This window comes from Vigna unguiculata, chromosome 8 (genome assembly GCF_037176805.1).
Source record: "Vigna unguiculata cultivar grain cowpea cultivar isolate G323 ecotype 2 chromosome 8, ASM3717680v1, whole genome shotgun sequence".
Lineage (NCBI taxonomy): Eukaryota > Viridiplantae > Streptophyta > Magnoliopsida > Fabales > Fabaceae > Vigna > Vigna unguiculata.
The window spans coordinates 22,544,725-22,564,544 of NC_140799.1; the positions used below are offsets into that span (position 1 = coordinate 22,544,725).

The following is a 19,820-nucleotide window of genomic DNA, read 5'->3' on the forward strand; positions in this document are numbered from 1 at the left end:
GGTCCCTTTTCAAAACTCGTGGTTCCCTACCATTTTTTTTATCATTTGACACTAATAGGTTAGTGTTTGCATTTATATTTCATTGCACTTATTTTGAATGCTTGTTAATTGTGCTCGTTGGGTGACTGTTGTTTGTTGCTGAGGTAACAAAATTGGTATACTAGGTGTTTATGAAATAATCATCTAAGTACCAGTTGTCGATATCCAGTATTTATATTGTAGAACTGGATGTTGACATTCGTAAAAACACATTCGCTATTGTAGACCAGATGTGGACATTTGGTATGTGTGAAATCTAGATGTGGACATCCGGTATGTGTTGAATCGAGATGAGAACATTCAGTTCATTATACAAACGGATATCACATGGCATGTGCACTTTCGATTTATTTTTAATTGTAATAAATGTTTATTAATTTTTATTCTTTGAAAGTTCAATTTCTATTTAACATTATACTTATATTTTATCTATTTTTTCTATGTTTTAAAGATAATAATTTATTTATTATTTTCTTTATTTAGTATAATTATTTAATAAGTGTGTTAAAAAAATAAAAAATCAAATTTGAAAAAGTACCGAATGTGAGATATTGTTTGAATCGGATGTGGACATCCAATGTGTATAACAGATGTGGACATCTTTATTTTTTAAACAATAATTTTTTTTTTCTGATACAGTGATCTCACAAAGCTAAGTAACTTTTTTTTAGTTTATTAGCATAAAGATTTAATAATTATGATATTTATTTCTTTTAATTAACTTTTAAGTTAATCATACAATATTTTTAGAAAAGTAATAAAATACTAATCAGATGTCCACTTCCGGTTTCTTTTTATTTGTTAATTTTTATGTTGTGAAAGTTAAATTTCTATTTAACGTATTTTTTATATATTTTGTATGTTTTTAAGACAATGATTTATTATTTAATTTATTTATTTAAATTATTTAAAAAATGTGTTAAGAAAAAAAACCAAATTAAAAAATTTATCTGTGGTAAATTGAACACCAAATGTGGAGTGTTTGCATTGGATGCGGTACATGGACATCCGTTTTACCTTTGTTTGTTAACCACACTTTTTTTTTTTATTTTTTATTCTCTCATAGAGTGACTTAACAAACTTTGTTTAATTTTTTAGTTATTAAGATAAACATTTAATAAGTGTTATATTTATTTATTTTAATTTATTATTAAGTTTATTAAGATAAATATTTTTCTACATTATTATATTTAAAGTTTATATTAAAAAATAAATTGGATGTGGCCATCCAGTATAGTTTAGTAACAAATGTCAAATTTGTGAACCGGATATACACATCCACAAATCATTATTTTCTTTTAATTTTTCATTGAAATAAATTTTGACCTTGATTATTGATCCATTTTATCCGGTATATATTATTTTAGATATAGAAAAATTTATTTAGTTTTTTTCTATACATATGTAATTATATCTAACTAATGTCTTTTTACATTACTATAATTTTATTTTGTATACATGATTATTCCTATCAATAACACATTTTCATAATTATAATAAATAACACATTTGCATTCGTTGAGATCCGCATCTCACAATCATATCAGCATTAGATTATAAAAAAACAAATAAATTCTATACTAGATGTCGACCTTTGTAACTCAAGATTATATTATAAATGTCGACATCCGTAATGATTTCGTCTCGATGTCACATTCGCAATGGAACAATTTAAGTGCATGAAAACTAAAAAAAAGTGAACCAGATATCGACATCCATAATGCAATTGTTTGACATCCATAATGCAATTGTTTGAACTGAATGTCGTCATCTGTAACAATCCTATTACCCACCAACCACATCCATATGAGAATTCAAAAAAATGTGTACCGGATGTTAACATCCGCAATGCACTTGTCTGAATCAGATGTCGACATTCGTGAAAATCCTATTATCCAACCACATCCGTAATGAGAACTCAAAAAAATGTGAACCCAATGTCAACATTCGCAATGCACTTGTCTGAATTAGATGTCGACATCCGTAAAAATCCTATTATCCAACCACATCTGAGAACTCAAAAAAATGTGACCCAAATGTCTACATCCGCAATGCAATTGTATCAATCGGATGTCGACATCTGTAATTGTACAAAACAAAATTAAACATGTGCACTAGATATCGACATCCACAATTCAACTTTCTGAATCAAATTTCGACATCCGTAGTGGTATTTTTCGGAAAAAAAAAAGGATGTGCTGTGGAAGTTCACTTTCGCTATTTCAACTGCCGCAATGCCATGCACTCAAAGTGATGAACCAATTCCATCCACTATCCAATTTGAGCATAATGGCTGCAGCCGGAAGAGCAATGGCCACATTGGAGGACCCCAAGTAGGTGACATAATCAGCCTTTTCAACCACATCAACGTTCCCGAAAGCACGAATGGCCGGCACCGCCCTCGTGGCAGCAACCAGGGCTTTTCTCTCCTCATCCTTGGCATCCCTCCCAAGATGGAGGAGGTACCTATTCCTAGGATGGTAAACTACTGCAATGCTAATTAATCAAACGAGAGAGAAGAGAGAAAAGAAAAATGACGGATGTAGATGTGGGAGAGAAAAGAAGCTGCTGCCGCACAAAAGGGGCTAGGTCTTATTGGAAATTGGGGATGCATGAGCGAGGTACTGTATTAAATATAGGAGAGAGAAAATTTACTTTTTTTTATTTTACTTTTTTTACTGTGAAAGACAAAATAAAAATTAAATCAACTTTTAAAGGTACAGAAGAAATCATTTGGGATGCACCGAAAAGCCCCGTCAATTTATAATAAAACATGGGAGCCATCAAACCCTAAATCCATCAAAGCAACCGTCAAGCCTTAACAGCACAGCAGTAGAGAAAATCGACGTGGCGAACGAACCTCCGATTTGGTGTGGAACCCAATAAAAGCGCTATGATCTGGCCAGCTTCCGATCTAGCCACCGCTTCAACTTTGGGTGAAAACACAATATTGTGCGAATTTACAATCTCACTCGAAATTTTAAACTGCCCATAACGATTCAAACCACACGATTAAGGGTGATTCAAAAATCAAATAGTACGTACGAGAGCAAAAATGAGTTTTCAAATAATTTGTATTGTGAAGGTGGAGCATTATATCTTATCGTATGATACTTACTACCATGCTTTAAACCGTAAATTAGGTACATAAAAACTACAATCATGAAAGCTAGTCAAGCATCCACAAGTGTGCTCAACACTCACAAAAATGTCATGTCGGTGAAAGAATATACAGATTTGTGATGAGATAGCTTAAACATTTGTTTATCATTGTGTGGTCTCTTGTGAAATCACTTCCTTGATGGCAACGAACGCGATTATCAGACCAAAAGACTTCCTATGACATCACGAGAACCTCACAGAAAATACGAGCCAAATTTGGGTTGCAGTCTCTTTCTGATTAAGCAAATTTGAAGCAAGACATTGTTGTTTTATTACACAAGTGGGATAACAGACACTTTGAAAAGCCATCTTAGTACCTTACACTGTTACAGAGAGTTGGTGTGGTTGATACAGCTCCATTGTCCCAACAGAAGCATTTGAATTAGCTGCAAAGATTTGGTATGCACACCCCAGCATCTGGATTTTGTTGTTCCTTCCATATTCTTCCTGTAACTCTTAGTTTGAGCTCCTTCTTATCACCTCCAGAGAAAAACAAGGCCATGTTTCGTTGAATAATGAGACCGTCGTGGCTATCCCTGACTTTCCTGTGGCTATCGCGAATACTTCGTGGTGTGCCCTCCCAAATGAGTTTCCTGCCATTTGCCCCAACCTCAAGGCTGTAGCTGTAGTTACGAGCCTCGTTCTCATCACCCATAAATCGAAGGAATGCCATATAAACAGGAGCCATGCCAAGCTGGAAAGCTTCGAAGTGAAGGCAGAAGTATTGCCCAAAACAATGAAATACCTATGGAAACAAATGTCAACTGGTAACAGCAAAATCACATGCATGCACAACTTAAAACATAATTTTAAGCTAATTCTACATTTATGGCAAACATAATTTCAATTTCTTTTTTCTACTTCCTATCCTACAAATTTTTATATTAAAGTTTGTCTATAGAGAATGAAGTACATTTGAAACCTTTTTCAATACCAGAAAAAAAATAGAAATTCTTTAATTAATCATGCTGTGTCTTCCAGGCTTGGAAACCTTGAGAGCAAAGAAATAGAAAGAAAGTACGAAAAACGAAAACAAAAGAGTAAGTAATATAAAAAAAAACGAGGTAACAAACTTGCATTAAACTTTCTGTGCAAAAACAAAAAGATTTGCTTAGAAATTTACATAATCAATTATACGAGGAATATTTTATTAATATTTATGAATATTATATCAAAGATTGACTATTTCATTAATATATTTTCTTCTTTATTATAATAATAGTAATAAATAATTAAAAAATGACAAAATAAATAAAAATGAAATTTTTAATAATAATAAATAAATATATCTCACTTTTCACTTGTTTCTACTTTCTTTAACTTATCCAAACGATTTTATTTTTTGTTCTCTTTCTCTTCCATTATCCTTTTCACTCACTAACTTTCCATTATTTAATCCAATGAAAGCATAAAACAGAACGAAGTAAATAGAATATTTCTTCCCAAAAGAACCGTTTAAAAGATTTTCACATAGCAGCATCTCCTCACTAAAAAAGGAAGTTTGATGAGCATTTGAATGACCATTTGACACAGCATAAATAATCTATCAATGAAATGTAAAACACTTACGGTTAGCATCCAAGTTGCATTCTCTACTTCACGAGGATTGGACTTCACATAACGATGGTTGAATGTGCAACCTGTGTGCATGTCCACCTTATGATCATCCCTCAAATGTGCAACAAGGAAGGGAATGTCCCCAACAACAGAGCACTCTGATCCAGCATAAGGACAATTGTATGGTCTAAAATTGCATACAGTCTCATGCTTAAGCTTGCTGTAATATGGAAAGATTTCGGGACATCCAAGGGAGTAGTACTTGCAAGGTAACTCGAGTGATTCAGCCACCTTCTCCAATGCTAGACACCTAATATCTCCAAGCTCTTGTCTACAAGTGGGGCATCGATTGTGCACCCTTGTTTTACAAGTGGAACACAGTGTGTGTCCATTGTGGCACTGCAAGAAACTATATGTTACTCTTTTTTTCTTCGCCTTCTAACAAATACATACTTTTCAGCAGGTTCGACTATTATACTCCAATCATTTATAAGATCAACTTTAAATGACCATATAGCTTCATATGTTCAGGCAATTGCAGAAACAAATATTAGGCCGCATATGAGAAAATTAAGAAAATTGAAGAAATAAATATTAGGCAACATTCTACTGGCAAGAAATTTTGGGCCTTAAAACCACAAAGTACCCTCACTTATGCCAATACTTAGGAAATCAAATTTGGCATGTTTTATGAGTACGTTTAAATTTGAAATGTGGTCGTACAAGAGAGAACAGGAAGATAGCTCTCAACATACCAATACAAGTACTATGATTTTGAAGAATAATTTATTGAATGTTATATATGGTGTCAGAGATTACCTAGATTCATTGTTAGGTCACCTACATTTGTCACATTCCACACGCCACAAACGGCATTGAAAGTCACCTTAAAGCAGTCATCCCTAGTCCACCATAGTTGTAGCCCGTTTAGAGACTGCCATAATTGCAGTCTAGAGGGCCTTAATTTAATCTCACACATCACCTAGAGACTTAGTTTATCAAGTTTAGGCAGTCATGATCTTACAAGTCAATTTTGTTAACCTGCATATGTTTTAAAGCTTAAATTCTAAGACAAATCAAATCATCTCTTCTTTCGTTGTTTACCGGAATTATTACTGTTAGCACTTAGGAAGACACTGGGTTTTGGCATTGTTTATTAGCTATAATCCCAGTTATCTCTGGTGAAAAAATTGACATTGTACAGATAGGCCAAAAATGTTTTACATGATTTTTTACAGGTAAAAGTGATTTTTTAAACCAAAAGTTACTCTGGAAATGTCCAAAAGTGTTTTCTCCCTTTACAAAGTGAAAAAAAAAAAAAGTCGAAAGTATTAGCATTTAATTAGTAAAGTCCGGAAGAAAATAAAAGAAAAAGTAATTTACATTCTTTCCATTTTTCATTTGACGGGAAAAGACAAGCATCTGTTAGTCTAACCAAAGAGGATATAAGCTTCAATTTCACATTTTAATCCAAGTATATCTCATAAACCAGACCCAGTTTGCATGTGCAAAGTGGTACTAAACCTGACATCAAATTTGTAATTCCTGAAGAAGAATGCAACTGCCATTCATATGTTCCATCTCAGAGTACTAGCAGCTTCACATTTAACCATAAAAAATACAAGTTAACAGGGACGGAGGTAGGCACGCTTTCGTGCGGGGAGTCAATTTTGATTCAACAAAATCACACGTGTATGTATAAAATTTCATATAAAATATTTATTCATGTAAAATATCCAAAACTTTAATTCCAATAGTAAATTGGTGAAAATCACAGAAACATCAATCATCCCTTTCATGAGACAAACTAAATCAACTCCTTTTTTAAAAGTTTAAAAATTACAAATATTGATCACAAATTTCACATGCTGAGAACATATAATTCTATGACTTCATAATGAAAAAAAAAATCCATGTTAATCACAAATATTTAGGAATAGATATTATTGATTATGTTCTATAAATCTATTAAATTAGAATGTATTACGTTACTTGTTAGACGATAATAGCCAAGAACCATCGAAAAAGAATATGCTTACAAAATGTTGAAAAGTAGGAGAATGTTGTGTCATGACAACAGTCATACACATAAAGCAAATTTTGAGGAATATATGCTGCAATTCGCTTGCATCTCCGAAGACTTATATCGACATATTTGGATTCATACACTCGATCATAGAAACATGTTAAAGCCTCACATACAAAGCCTAAAAACCAAGAAAAAGAGAATAAAAACAAAAGGAATAGAGAACGAGACTAAGATTGTACATAATCAATTCGGATTTAGGCCAAGAAGAAATAGGAACTTTATCTTCTAAGGAAATGTACATATAAAGAGTATATATATGAATTAAGTTGAAGAAAGCATATGGTCCAGCACTTAGAGAAGTGTTTCGGGAAAGAAAGGTTTATGCACGACTTACATCTAAGCTGTACACGACACATAATGAGGTAACTACCAGTGTGACTGTGTGTGAAAACTTCTAGACTAAGGAATTTCATATAACGATAGATTTACATGTAGGACTCAGCCTTTGGTCTATGCTTATTAATTTTGTCTAGGATGTCTAATGGATACATGCAAAAGATTAACCTTAAATGCATGTGTTTTGTGGATAATAAAGTTTCAAAGAATCAAGAGAGAAGAAATTAACTCTAAACTTGAGCTTTCAAGATAAAAATTAGAAGCAAGGGGGTTTTCTCTAAAATTGGGTAAAACAATCTATGCGCCATGCAATTTTAGCAAGAAATAAGAGGAAATCATTCGGAGGTAAAATTTGGAGATGCCATCAGTTTAAGTTTAAGTATCTAGGATCAATTTTAAAAAATAATGGGGAAATTAATGAAGATGTCACAAAGGATACAAACTGGAATGTTAAATTGCAGGAAAGCAAAGAAAGTTGTGACAACAAAGTACCTACGAAGTTCAAAAAGACAAACTTTATTGTTCTACTATACTATCAACCAAACTCTAGCAATTAAGGTTGAGTTGTAAAAGCGTAACAGTGAGCAATGTTATAGTAGCATAAATGAGAATATTAAGATGGATGTGTAGACAGGATATGAACTAATTCCATTTGAGAAGTTATTAAAGTGGCATCTGTCAAGAAAAGAATGGCAAACAATTAGTTAAGGTAATTTGGAGATAAGCAAAGAAGGTTATTAGAGACACCAGTGAAGAAAGTAGATTGCAAGAATTTTAATCCCATGAAAGGTGGCAGAGGGAAACTAAGAAAGATATTTCACCAATATCTCTAAGAACTTAGTTTTCTACCATGTCAAATGGTGTCATGTGCTTAATGTAGCCAACCGGATCTACTGAAAAAAAGCTGCTCCTTTTGGTGTTGGTAATAATTTAGAGACCATAAGATATGAGCTGAAACTATAAGAAACAACGATACATCTATATTTGTTTTATTTCAAGAGTTAAACTATAAGAGTGAGAGACACAAAGTTGAAACCGTACGTTTGAGACATTATGGATATTTTATTGGTATTGAAAAAATTGAATCAATAGATTAGAATAATTTTAACATTAGATTATCCTGATCATAAAGGCATAAATAAAAGCATTACTAATAATACATTTATAATTTAGTTTGTCCTGATCATAAAGGATTTGGATCTTATATTTGTATAAGTACAATATTCCCCTTTAAGCTGGAGCATGTATATCATATGCATTTAGCTTGCTACAAACATAATCAATCCTTGGTCCTCTTAGCAATGTGATAAATATGTTAGCCAACTGTTCACTAGAGATCAAATCTCAGTAACTTAGTCTTCATGTTCCAGCTTTTCCCTAATGGAATGACAATCTACTTCAATATCTTTGGTTCTCTATTGAGTGACAGGACTACACGCATTGTGTAATGTTGTCTAGTTGTCACATATAAGGCTAGTTGTTTTGGCCATAAGAGTTCACACATGACCAATATTATTGCCCTGTAAATTATTTCTGCACTTGATCTTGCTAAAAAAATATTTTTCCTTACTTTTCGATGATATTGTTTAACTCCAATAAGAACACTATCTTAAGGTAGAGGATTTATCGCTTCAAGACCCTACCCAATACTTTAGGATATTTACGACTGCATTCTAATGGTCTTAACAAGAAGTGTTTCAAAATTGACTTACTATGCTCACTGTAAAGGTAATGTTAGGATGTGTCAAAATGATGTAATTTAAGTTGCCAACTAACCGCTTAAATCTTGTAGGGCTAGAATAAGCTTCTCTCGGATGGGTACAAGTTTGACACTCAAATCAGTTGGTGTGCCCACAAGCTTAGCATTTAACATCTTTGTTTCTTCTAAAATGTACAAAGCATACTTTCTCTAAGATATAATTAAACCAACATTTGGATTGTGCAACTTCCATACCAAGAAAATACTTCAAGTGTCGAAGATCTTTTATCTGAAACTGTTAAGTGTTTTAGTTGTACTATGATTAGTTCAGAAATAGATTTCACACAGAAAGATACCTTTTATTCCACCAGATCTATTCTGTACCAATGAAGTAGGGATTTAGACCAAAATTCTATTACAACAGAGGTATTTCGAGAGACCACACTCTCCACAACCTTTCCTCAAAACTAAGATTCAAAGCATACCCTTCCTACCTCCTAAACAGACTGTTTTATACCCCTATGACAGTAATAACATAACTGTTTCATAACCCTATGACAGTTATAAATAACTGTCTTTACTGTCATGTTTTTCTTTTCCTTCTGTTATAGACAATGCCAAACCTATCAATACCCCTTCCATGAAGCTTCACCTTGTCCTTTAGGTGAAAATCTGGAAACTCCTTGCTGATAGGAGAGCATGCTTCCCAACTATTTTCCGAATTTGGAAGATGCTGCCATTTAATTAAAACTTCCAATTCTCCTTGATTATTTGTCCTAGTCTCCAATAACTGTTTTGGTTGGACATCCAAAAATTAATTCTTTAGTGAGAGTGTAGGGGTAGATCCTGGATTACAATATCTGGCTGGACTGCTCTTTTGAGGAGAGAAACATGAAACACTTGATGGATTCTGCTGAGTGGGCAGATCCAACTTATATGCCACCATCCCAATTCTCAATAATCTTGTAAGTTGTAAGGTCAATAAAACCTAGGGCTGAGTTTTTCATTGGGTCATTTAGCTAAAGATTTTAGCCTGTAAGGCTGCATTTTGAGATAGACCCAGTCTCCCACTTGGTATTCCACTTCCCTCCAGTGTTTGTTAGCCTAAGTTCAATTCTGATCTTGGGCTTTACACAAATTCATTTTCAACTCCTTATTATCTCATCACGTTCTTGTTGAAGCTGGTTAATATTTTCTATCCTAGACGAAATAGTTGTACCTTTAAGAATCAAGGGAGGATCACGACCATACAAGGCCTTAAAGGGAGTCATCTTTGTGGAAGCACTATAATTTGTGTTAAACCAATATTCAGCCGATGGCAACAATTGTGGCCATTTATGAGGTAGAGAACCTATCAATATCCTCCAATCTTTGGAACCTCTCATGCTGTTCATTTTCACTATTGTCATGATCTTGAACCAATTCTTGAACTATCTTTTCCAGGCCATCAATTCTTGATTCCATTCTTGTATTCACCATACCCTATCTTCCATCTCTCCACAGAACCGAGATCACTGCTCTGATACCATTTCACAAAGAGATATCCATATGAGATGTGGCAAGAGAAGTATCAAGAATACCAAGAGTCAAGGTTGTCAAACTCGAGATTACGTAAACTCGTGAGAGTCCAATAAACTCGAACCGTAATCGAATCACAAAACTCTTAAGAGTTTACTTCACATGAAAAAAAAAATATAATTTATATAAATAACATCCTAATTCAAATAAGTCCAAAACTTTATATCATTTAAAAGTTCTTGAAATAAATAAGTTCATACAAAACATAAATTCAAATGTCAAATGTCTATGTCTAATCCTTTAATCCTCTAATGACATCATCATCTCCATTATCATCTTCGTCTAACTCTTCCCCTGATGAAACTTGTGCATCCTCATTGACATCAAAAGTTACGTTATCAAGATCAAGAGCATCTAGAGTTGGATTTGTTGTTGGTATCTAAGGGAACATTATGAAAATCAATTTCACCTTCAACTTGCTCAATCTCAACAATCTCACCTGCCTCTTCAATTATCCATTCATCATCTGATTCAATGTCATCAAATGGAAGAGTAATAGTTTTTCGAATTTGTCTACTTTTCAACTTCAAGTTATACATTACATAAACTAAATCATTCATCTTTTTCTGATGCAAGCGGTTTCTTCTATTTGTATGAACCTAAAATGAAATATTAAATTTTAATAGATATAAACCTAATAAAGAAAATTATAAATCATAAATAATTTAAATTACCATTTCAAATAAGCTCAAATTATGCTCACATCCCAAAGAGTTACAAGTCAAGTTAGAATTTGAATAGAAAATCTCTTCAACTCCGGAGTTCCATCCCCAAACATCTCCCACCATTCCCCAAGATTTAATACTTTCCTACATTCCTTTTTATCTTCCATTCCAAAAAGTCCTCTAGCAAAATGAAATCCAACAATTAGCAAATTAACATTTCTTCTTTCTGCCAAACCTAGTACCAATCTTCTTATGCATATATACAATCCTTCTTTCACCTCTCCACCATCATCTCATCTAAAGTTAGGTTCATAGTGGAAGTGGGGTTTTAGAAAATTAATCTCTTCATAAATGAAACTCATTGCGGGTTTTACATTTGACACCAATCTTAAGACCACCATAAGAGGGGTAGTAGCCTTCAAGCATGTGGAGACATTCTTTCAAAACCGATTGTCTAATACCACGCATTCTACTCTTTTCCCCTCTTGTGAAGTTCTAAACTTGCTTATCTTCTCCTCCTCGGAGCTAAACATGGTCAATAATGATGCCTTCAATTTATGAAGACAACCAAGTATGTTGTGGCAAATCTAGTCACACCCGGTCTTATAAGGTCTCTACCTTTAATGAACTTTTTCAACAAGGAAATCAACATTGTTCTTCCATAAATGTAAGTGGTAATTCTTTTCAAAATCTTTTCAAAATCTTGAAAGATTAAATCAGTACAGTGTGCAGCACATGGAGTCCAATACAGTTGTTCTGTTTTTTGCATCCACAAATCTCTAACTGCCTTGAAATTCACAGCATTATCAGTAACAACTTGAACTACATTTTCTTCTCCAACAAACTCAACAACGTCATCTAACATCTTGAATACTTAGCAGCTGTTTTTGAAATGTCTGAGGTGTCAAGTGAATAAAGAAAAACCATCCCTTTAGAACTATTCACCAAGAAATTACAAATAGAACGTCATTTTTTGTCCACCCAACCATCAGACATAATGGTATAACCAGTTCTCTTCTGTTCCTCCTTGTATTCTTCAAGAATTAAATATGTTTTGCTCACAACTTGTTTCAAGAGCTTCTCTATGATATCATGATAATATGGTGGTTTGTAGCCAACTCCATATTTACCAATAATTTCACACATCACTGGTGTAAAAGACTTCAGCCACTTGAGCATCAACCTCTTCTTTGAATCCTCTTTTCATCATTTGATTTATAGTGGCTTGGACTCCCCCCTTACTAGTAGTGGCAACTATTTGTTTTCTTTAAATCCAAACCGCCTATGTCCTCCTTCAACACTCTCACGTTCTTCATCTTCTTCATCAATGATATTCAACTTTCTTCCCTTCAATGCAACTTGCTTAGCTTCCACAACTATCTATATCATCAAATTTTTAATTTCTTCTCAAACAGAGGCACAAGGTGCAGAATCCTCCTAAGTTCTAGCAAGATGATGTATGAATCTAAATATCCCTCCACTCAAAATGTTTAAGCAATAGTTACATTTAACTTTTCTACCATTGCAATTAATATCAAACTGTGTTTCCATCCAATATAAGATTGATTTTCCAAAACATTTTTACTTCTACTCTTAACGGATGAAGATACACTGGGATTAGTATCCATTGAATTTGATACATTTCCAGAAATAATGGTCTAAGTTTTCATTACAAATTTAACCAAAAAACATCAAAGGTGGTGCAATTTGTAAGCGGCTTAATATCAATCTTTAAGTATTTGAAAAATAAAAAATAAAATAACCAAATAGAGAGTTAGAAAAGTGAGTGGAGGATGCGGGATATTACAATGTACAAAGAGAGAACGAAACAGAGCAGCATGATGAGTAAAGGACGCGTGACCACTGATGACGACGAGGTGGTGGTCGACAGTGAGCCCGATGGTCACAGAAAGGGACACGACAATGATGCAACCAAGGATAACGGGGACACGACCAAGCACCACAACCATAATGACAACAACGCGACCAAGCACCACGACCAGATGATCCGCAAAGGCGAGTGCGATGGCCAACAAAGAGAGACGTGACGGCGAGAGGGTGAATGGATGGCAATGCAGCGAGATGTATCGCGACTAAATGTGACAAACCATTTAGCACCAGATACACTATAGTTTGATGTAGACCCTCAAACATCAGAATGAACTAAATTAAAAGGATGGACACTATTTGTATCAATAGGAGGATATGTGGTGCGATAATGTTTCACAAGTTGACTCACATCACATTTGAATGGTGACTCAATAGACTCTTTGGAAAATAAGGAAGGGAACAAAGGCTTTAGAACATAAACGGAGGGATGTCCCAAATGATGATGGAGAAGCCATATTTGAGAAGACTTAAAAGTAGTGCAACATTGGACACAAGAGGTACATGTTTGTGTATAGATATTATCTTTAATTCTCAAGTTGTTAAAACAATACAACTCTCCCTATTCCTTAACAATTCCAATCGTCCTCCCTATGGCAAGATCCTGGAAAACACAATAAGTGGAAAAGAAGGTTATAGAAAACTTTAAGTCATGGATAAGTTTTTGAACATAAATAAGGTTATCAGAAGTTTTTGGAACATAAAGAACATCTTCAAGGTTGAGGGATGACAAAAGAAAAACATTACTATGTCCAGATATTGGGATACGAGTCTCATTGGCAACAGTAATTACACAACAGTAATTACCTTCTAACAACTTCAATTAGAATATTTAATATCCTACTAACTACACAATATATATATATATATATATATATATAACTATTATCCATACAGTTTATGAAAGTCATGTAAAACATTGTTCCTAGCAAACGACACGACACGTGAAGGTTCTATTGTAGTCTACTACGAAACTCTATTTGTTACATGGGAAACACTCCATTTGCCATTTGTTGAGGAGGACATTTTACATCACTTAAGTGCATGAACGAAATAGGTATATAGTTTAGTTTAGGAACAAAACACAATTTTTTTAAATAATTTTGATGAAATCTAAGTGAGCTAGTATTGGATGTCACATTTAAATCTAATCATAAGAAATCACCTATTAAGCTCGGACATGCCTCAGATGGTGTGTCCCTATGTCTAACAGGTATTTGACACCGACATGCGTATGACACATAAGAAAAGTGTCGAATTGAAAAGACATTGTTTTTGTCTTTTACATAATCTTGACATGGTTCGAACACCATGATAATAAGGACAAATGCAATTATCTTTTTAAAAACTCATAAACTTGTAAACTTATTGTATATGATCACTACTTTTCATTTTTATGACAATATGTTTATATTATAATAGAGATAGATGGGTTAGATTCATTTTTATATTAGATGACAATATGTTTATATTATTATATTATATAGATGATTTTGAGTATATAAATATTGATTGTTAAATGGAATAATTCATAATGATCTAATATATAGATTCATGTCCTCGTGGCCTACATTTTGAAGATTACAAGTGTCGAAGTGTCCGTGTTGTGTCCCGTATCCATATCAGTATCCATGCTACATAGGAAGTCAAACAAGGTGTTCAACATTGTCAACAAATGATGTCAACAATCAACTTGCAAAAGCTTAAACTATTACTTGAGCTTTAATATCATTAACATGCCCACTCATTCACTATCCCTTAGGAATTGATGGGTCTATAAGCATAAACCCATTTTTAGCATTAGTAGATCTGAAAGGATTACTGAGAAAATAGGTCATTGAGAATAATTATAGCTCTATTATACATATAAGTATTCTTCTTTATGTGAAGAAGATATACAATGACATAGTGTTAAACTATTGGAAAGAGAGAGACACTGAGTTGAAACTGTGTTTCTAAAATACCACATACTTTTCATTTATATTAAGAAAAAAGAATCAATATAATAAATAGAGGAGATTTGATATCCTTTAACAATAAAGATAAATGGATGTTAAGCCTAACTCAATCTTACAAAACCAGCTTGTAAGGTGAGATTTGTACCTTCTTATATACTATGGTAAATTTCTAATTCTCGTGGGATCTCCAATACCAACCCTCACTCAGATGACTAAACATATCAAGCATGAGACTAGATACTTGTAGGTGATCATAGCAGACCAAAAGTAGATGTCATAATAGGTCCAACAAGCCTCGTTGGGATAAATTATGATACCATGTTAAACTACACGAGAGAGACATTGAGCTAAAATTGAGTGTTTCTAAGACAACACAAAAACTTTATTTATATTGAAAAAAAATGAATACAATAAGTAGAAGAGATTTGATACTTACTTACAAAAATAAAAATATGATACGAAAATACACAAAAATTATACTAATAATAGTAAGTTATGCTCCTTTTTTCTATAATTATAATATAAGAAACAAAATCAATATCCAATAATGGGAAATATTTGGAAACATATTTCTCCACTAAATTATATCCATAACAAGTAGAAATTGAACGTTTAATTAGAACAACAAGATGACAATGATTTAACTATTGGAAACCAGGTCACGGGCTTAGATATGTCAATGGCCAAACCTACTATAATCTTAAATTGCACGGTATTGAGGTATATACGCTAAGAAATTGTTTTATATTTGACAGGTCCCCTTGCATGAAGGATTAGGGGCATAGAAAATACACAAGCCCAACCTACTTTGTGGTGAAATTCAACTTGTTTTAACCAGATGAAGAAAGACAATTATCAAACTCCTAATCACTTGGTCAAAGAAGCTCCAAGGGAATGACCAAATGTAGTTTAAAGGCTTAAATTGTTAGATGACAGCTTAAATGAGTTAGACTTATAGATATTGGTCCAAGCCAAAATGATACATAATGATACTGGCATGACATATGCTTCGCAGTTATTAGACATCCAACAATATCGAGGCATATCCAACCTGAAGCATTTTGCACGAGATATAGGAACCAAGATTTACTACAAGTTTAGCCCTTTCCGTCTTGGGAAATGAGTGCTTACGTAATTGAGATCAGAACTTCCTCACCTATCATAAATTGAACTCATGGATATGGTTCCTTAATTGCTTCAGAGCACAGTACATAAATAATGTTAAACGCTAGTCATCTCCCATGAATGATGTTCTCAGTATAGGAAACAGTATCTACAAAGTAGCACTAAATCAAATGATCATTGATCATTTTGCCATTATTACACAGTATGAAATGATGATGAACAAATAAACTTTCCTCTGCAAAAATATATTTTCTAAAAAATCAATGATATGAAATACAATGGCCAGTCAAATTCGCTGACTCAATCACTACCATTGCAAGCATTGACCCAAGACTTATCAACGGCAATCAATTGTGGTTAACAAGACACGCTACTTGATAAATAGTGCTTCCTCAAATGGAATGAGAACCTAAATCTCCAAAACCAAATCCAAAACTTCCCCAAACCCCGACAAAAAGTCAAACCAATGCTCAGAATAAACTCAATTCCACTTCAAACCAATCGAATACAGCAAAAATAAATCTCAATAAATATTAGAACAAAAAAAGAGCTCTTCTTCCCACACCCCACAACCCCAATCCACAATTACATATCAAAATTACACAACAGAAACACAAATAAGTTGAAGATGGACGCAAGAGCTGACCTGGTGAATTGGGGGGTACATTGAATTTGTGCAAACAGGGCATTCTAGCAACTCATGAACGCTGGTTGCAGGAGAAATGGCGGTGGCTCCCATAACATTATTGCTATTAGCACCGCCATTACGAGGTTTGTTAGAAGAAAACTCAGAGTGATTATGAGGATGCAGAGTGTGGTGTTGGATCTCATCCTCATCCATGCCATCAGAAAATGACACACAGTCAATGCTGTCCATCTCCATTGATTCACCAAAACCCACTAAGGAAACAAACAACCACTGATCAAAACAGAATCTTCAACCAATTTAATTACCTGGGTACTTCTCCCTTTCTCAATCTTCTTCCTGTGCCCTCTCCAATCCCGTTTGTTTCTCTCTTGTGTTTTTCCTCACTATCCTGTAAAATTTTGCTCAGGAAAAAGAAGAGGAGTGAAAGGAGAAGAGGAGAAGGAAGATGGGGATGGTGGTCATGGATCGATCCAATGGGTGGACTCCGACAAAACCAAACACCTTTCTATGGAAGAACAGGTTCTTTTCTTCTCTCTCCCTTGGCGAGGTCAAGGGTGTCCCGAGTGTAAATTGGGAGAGAGGAACCAGATGAGAATAGCTGGATATGGTAATTTGGATAGGTCAGTAGTTGATCCGACGGTTATTCGTCTCATATTTGTTTTCTTCACTTTATTTTCTCGTGATATAGGTAAACTTAAACTGACAAAAACATATATCGAAGATCAATTTGTAACTATTTATAGTACAATGTAAACCATACCGTGCAGAGTTGTTCATAATTATTCTACTAGTAATAAATTTGAAATTTTTTAATTCAGTTTCTAATCAATTTTAAAAATTTATTGGGTAATATAATAAAATTTTGTTTCTTAATTAAACATTTGAAGATCAGTTTTTCTTTGTTAATTCCATAATATAACTTTTAAATCAATAATGTAGTTATAAGAAAGTGACATGTATTTTTAATCTTTTTTAACTTACTTTAAATTTATTACTCAATTTATTTTTATTATTTTGGTTTAAATATATATTTATATATTTGGTCCTTATTATTATTGTTTTTATTTAATTTGGTATTCATTCTCGTTTTGTATTCATTTAGGTTCTATTTTTGTTAAATTTTGGTCAATTTGATCCTTTTGACTAACGGTGTTTAGATAGGTAACGTTTTTGAATAGTACATGTCACGCTCCAGAGTTTTTAATTTTTTTTTAATTTTTTTAAAAAATTTTAAAATCTTTTAAAATTTCAAAACAATTGTCCATATGTCAAGTCACAATTGTGAGTGTCAATGTTAATGACATGTGTCAATTTGTGGTTGTATTATTTCCTTTTGTTCAATTTAGTCTCTATATTCATTATTTTTGTTCAATTCAGTTCCAATTTTTGTTAAAATAAATCAATTTCGTCCCTTTCAAATTGACACTAAATTTAATATCTTTTAAACAAATTATATTAATATTTTTTGTAAAATTTACATTTTTATTAATTATTTTTTTAATTTAATTATAAATTATTAAATTTAATTATAAATTGAATAAAATTTTTATATTTAATGGCTAAATAGAATATAATTATTTAAAATATTATAGAATATAATTATTAAATATTTTCTGTAATATTTATATTCTAAAATATTTTTAAAATTGATATTTAAAAATATTTTAGAAAAAAGTAAACTAAGTAAAATTACCATTTAAATATAAAATATTTTAAATTTTAATATCTAAAATACAATAAAAATATTAAATATTTTAGATTTAAATGTATATTTTACAAATGTTAATATATTTTTTATATTTTAATAATTATATTTTAATAATATTTTAAATAATTATATTCTATTTAAAAATTGAATCTAAGAATTATATTATATTTATAATTAAATATAATTTTTTATAATTGAATTTCAAAAGTAATTAATAATAATGTCAAATTTAAAAATTAAATTGTTCTATTTTAACAAAATTTGGGACTAAATTAAATAAAAATAACAAATATAGGGACCAAATTGAATAAAAATAACGAATATCGGGACTAAAATGAACAAAAAAAATAATACAATCACAAACTGACATGTGGTACTAGCATTGACACTTGACAAAATTATGACTTGACACGTGGACAATTTTTTTGAAATTAAAAAAAATTTAAAATTTTTAAAAACGTTAAAAAAATTAAAAAAATTAAAAAAATCAAAAAAAAAATCAAAAAAACCAGGAGCTGAAACGTGGCATGTACTGTTAAAAAATGTTAACCATTTAAACACTGTTAGTAAGAAGGACCAAGTTGACCGAAATTTGACTAAAATGAGCACCTAATTGAACACAAAACGAAAATGAGGACCAAATTGAATAAAAAAAGCAACAATAGGGATCAAATATATATTTAAGCCCATCATTTCTTAGTGATGTGTTTTAATGGTGTGATGTTTAGTAGTATGATGAGATAATCTAAGCATAGTTGGAGTAGTGACTTAAAAGAGAATCAAGAAGAATGAATCAAAATACCATTATCTTTGTTTATAATATTACTCTTCACTTTTGTAAATTTATAACAAAAATATTTAAAAAATTTATATACATAATTTTTAATTCCATAATTTTATGAGTTTCAAAAATTTAGAATTTAATAATTTAATAATTTTAAATTTTAAAATTTTTCATAATTTTATAATTTTATAATTTTTACAATTTTACAATTTTATAATTTTATAATTTTATAATTTTATAATTTTATAATTTTATAATTTTATAATTTTATAATTTTATAATTTTATAATTTTATAGTTTTATAATTTTATAGTTTTATAATTTTATAGTTTTATAATTTTATAGTTTTATAATTTTATAGTTTTATAATTTTATAGTTTTATAATTTTATAGTTTTATAATTTTATAGTTTTATAATTTTATAGTTTTATAATTTTATAGTTTTATAATATTATAGTTTTATAATCTTATAGTTTTATAATCTTATAGTTTTATAATCTTATAGTTTTATAATCTTATAGTTTTATAATCTTATAGTCTTATAATCTTATAGTCTTATAATCTTATAATCTTATAATCTTATA

General features: G+C 31.7%; 1 protein-coding gene and 1 pseudogene across 2 annotated transcripts; both read right to left on the bottom strand.

The window, feature by feature from the left end:
- Window positions 1-3,095: 3,095 nt before the first annotated feature.
- Window positions 3,096-17,385, bottom strand: LOC114194341 (E3 ubiquitin-protein ligase SINAT5-like). Its single transcript, XM_028084502.2, has 3 exons — window positions 16,742-17,385; window positions 4,771-5,157; window positions 3,096-3,946 (listed from the first exon to the last, which is right to left on the bottom strand). The coding sequence occupies exons 1-3, from the start codon at window positions 16,976-16,978 to the stop codon at window positions 3,584-3,586; spliced, it is 987 nt and encodes a 328-aa protein (XP_027940303.1). The 5' UTR covers window positions 16,979-17,385; the 3' UTR covers window positions 3,096-3,583.
- Window positions 4,931-13,095, bottom strand: LOC146884248 (uncharacterized; annotated as a pseudogene). The gene is made up of 4 exons (XR_014984168.1): window positions 12,940-13,095; window positions 11,135-12,783; window positions 5,578-11,059; window positions 4,931-5,157 (listed from the first exon to the last, which is right to left on the bottom strand). The product of XR_014984168.1 is annotated as an uncharacterized LOC146884248 (transcript).
- Window positions 17,386-19,820: the final 2,435 nt, after the last annotated feature.

Coding starts and splice junctions, on each gene's coding strand:
- LOC114194341 (XM_028084502.2), bottom strand. CDS start 16,978: ATGGAGATGGACAGCATTGACTGTGTGTCATTTTCTGATGGCATGGAT. Junction 5,158..16,741: donor TGTACCCCCCAATTCACCAG/GTCAGCTCTTGC, acceptor AGTTTCTTGCAG/TGCCACAATGGACACACACT. Junction 3,947..4,770: donor ATGCAACTTGGATGCTAACC/GTAAGTGTTTTA, acceptor TTGTTTCCATAG/GTATTTCATTGTTTTGGGCA.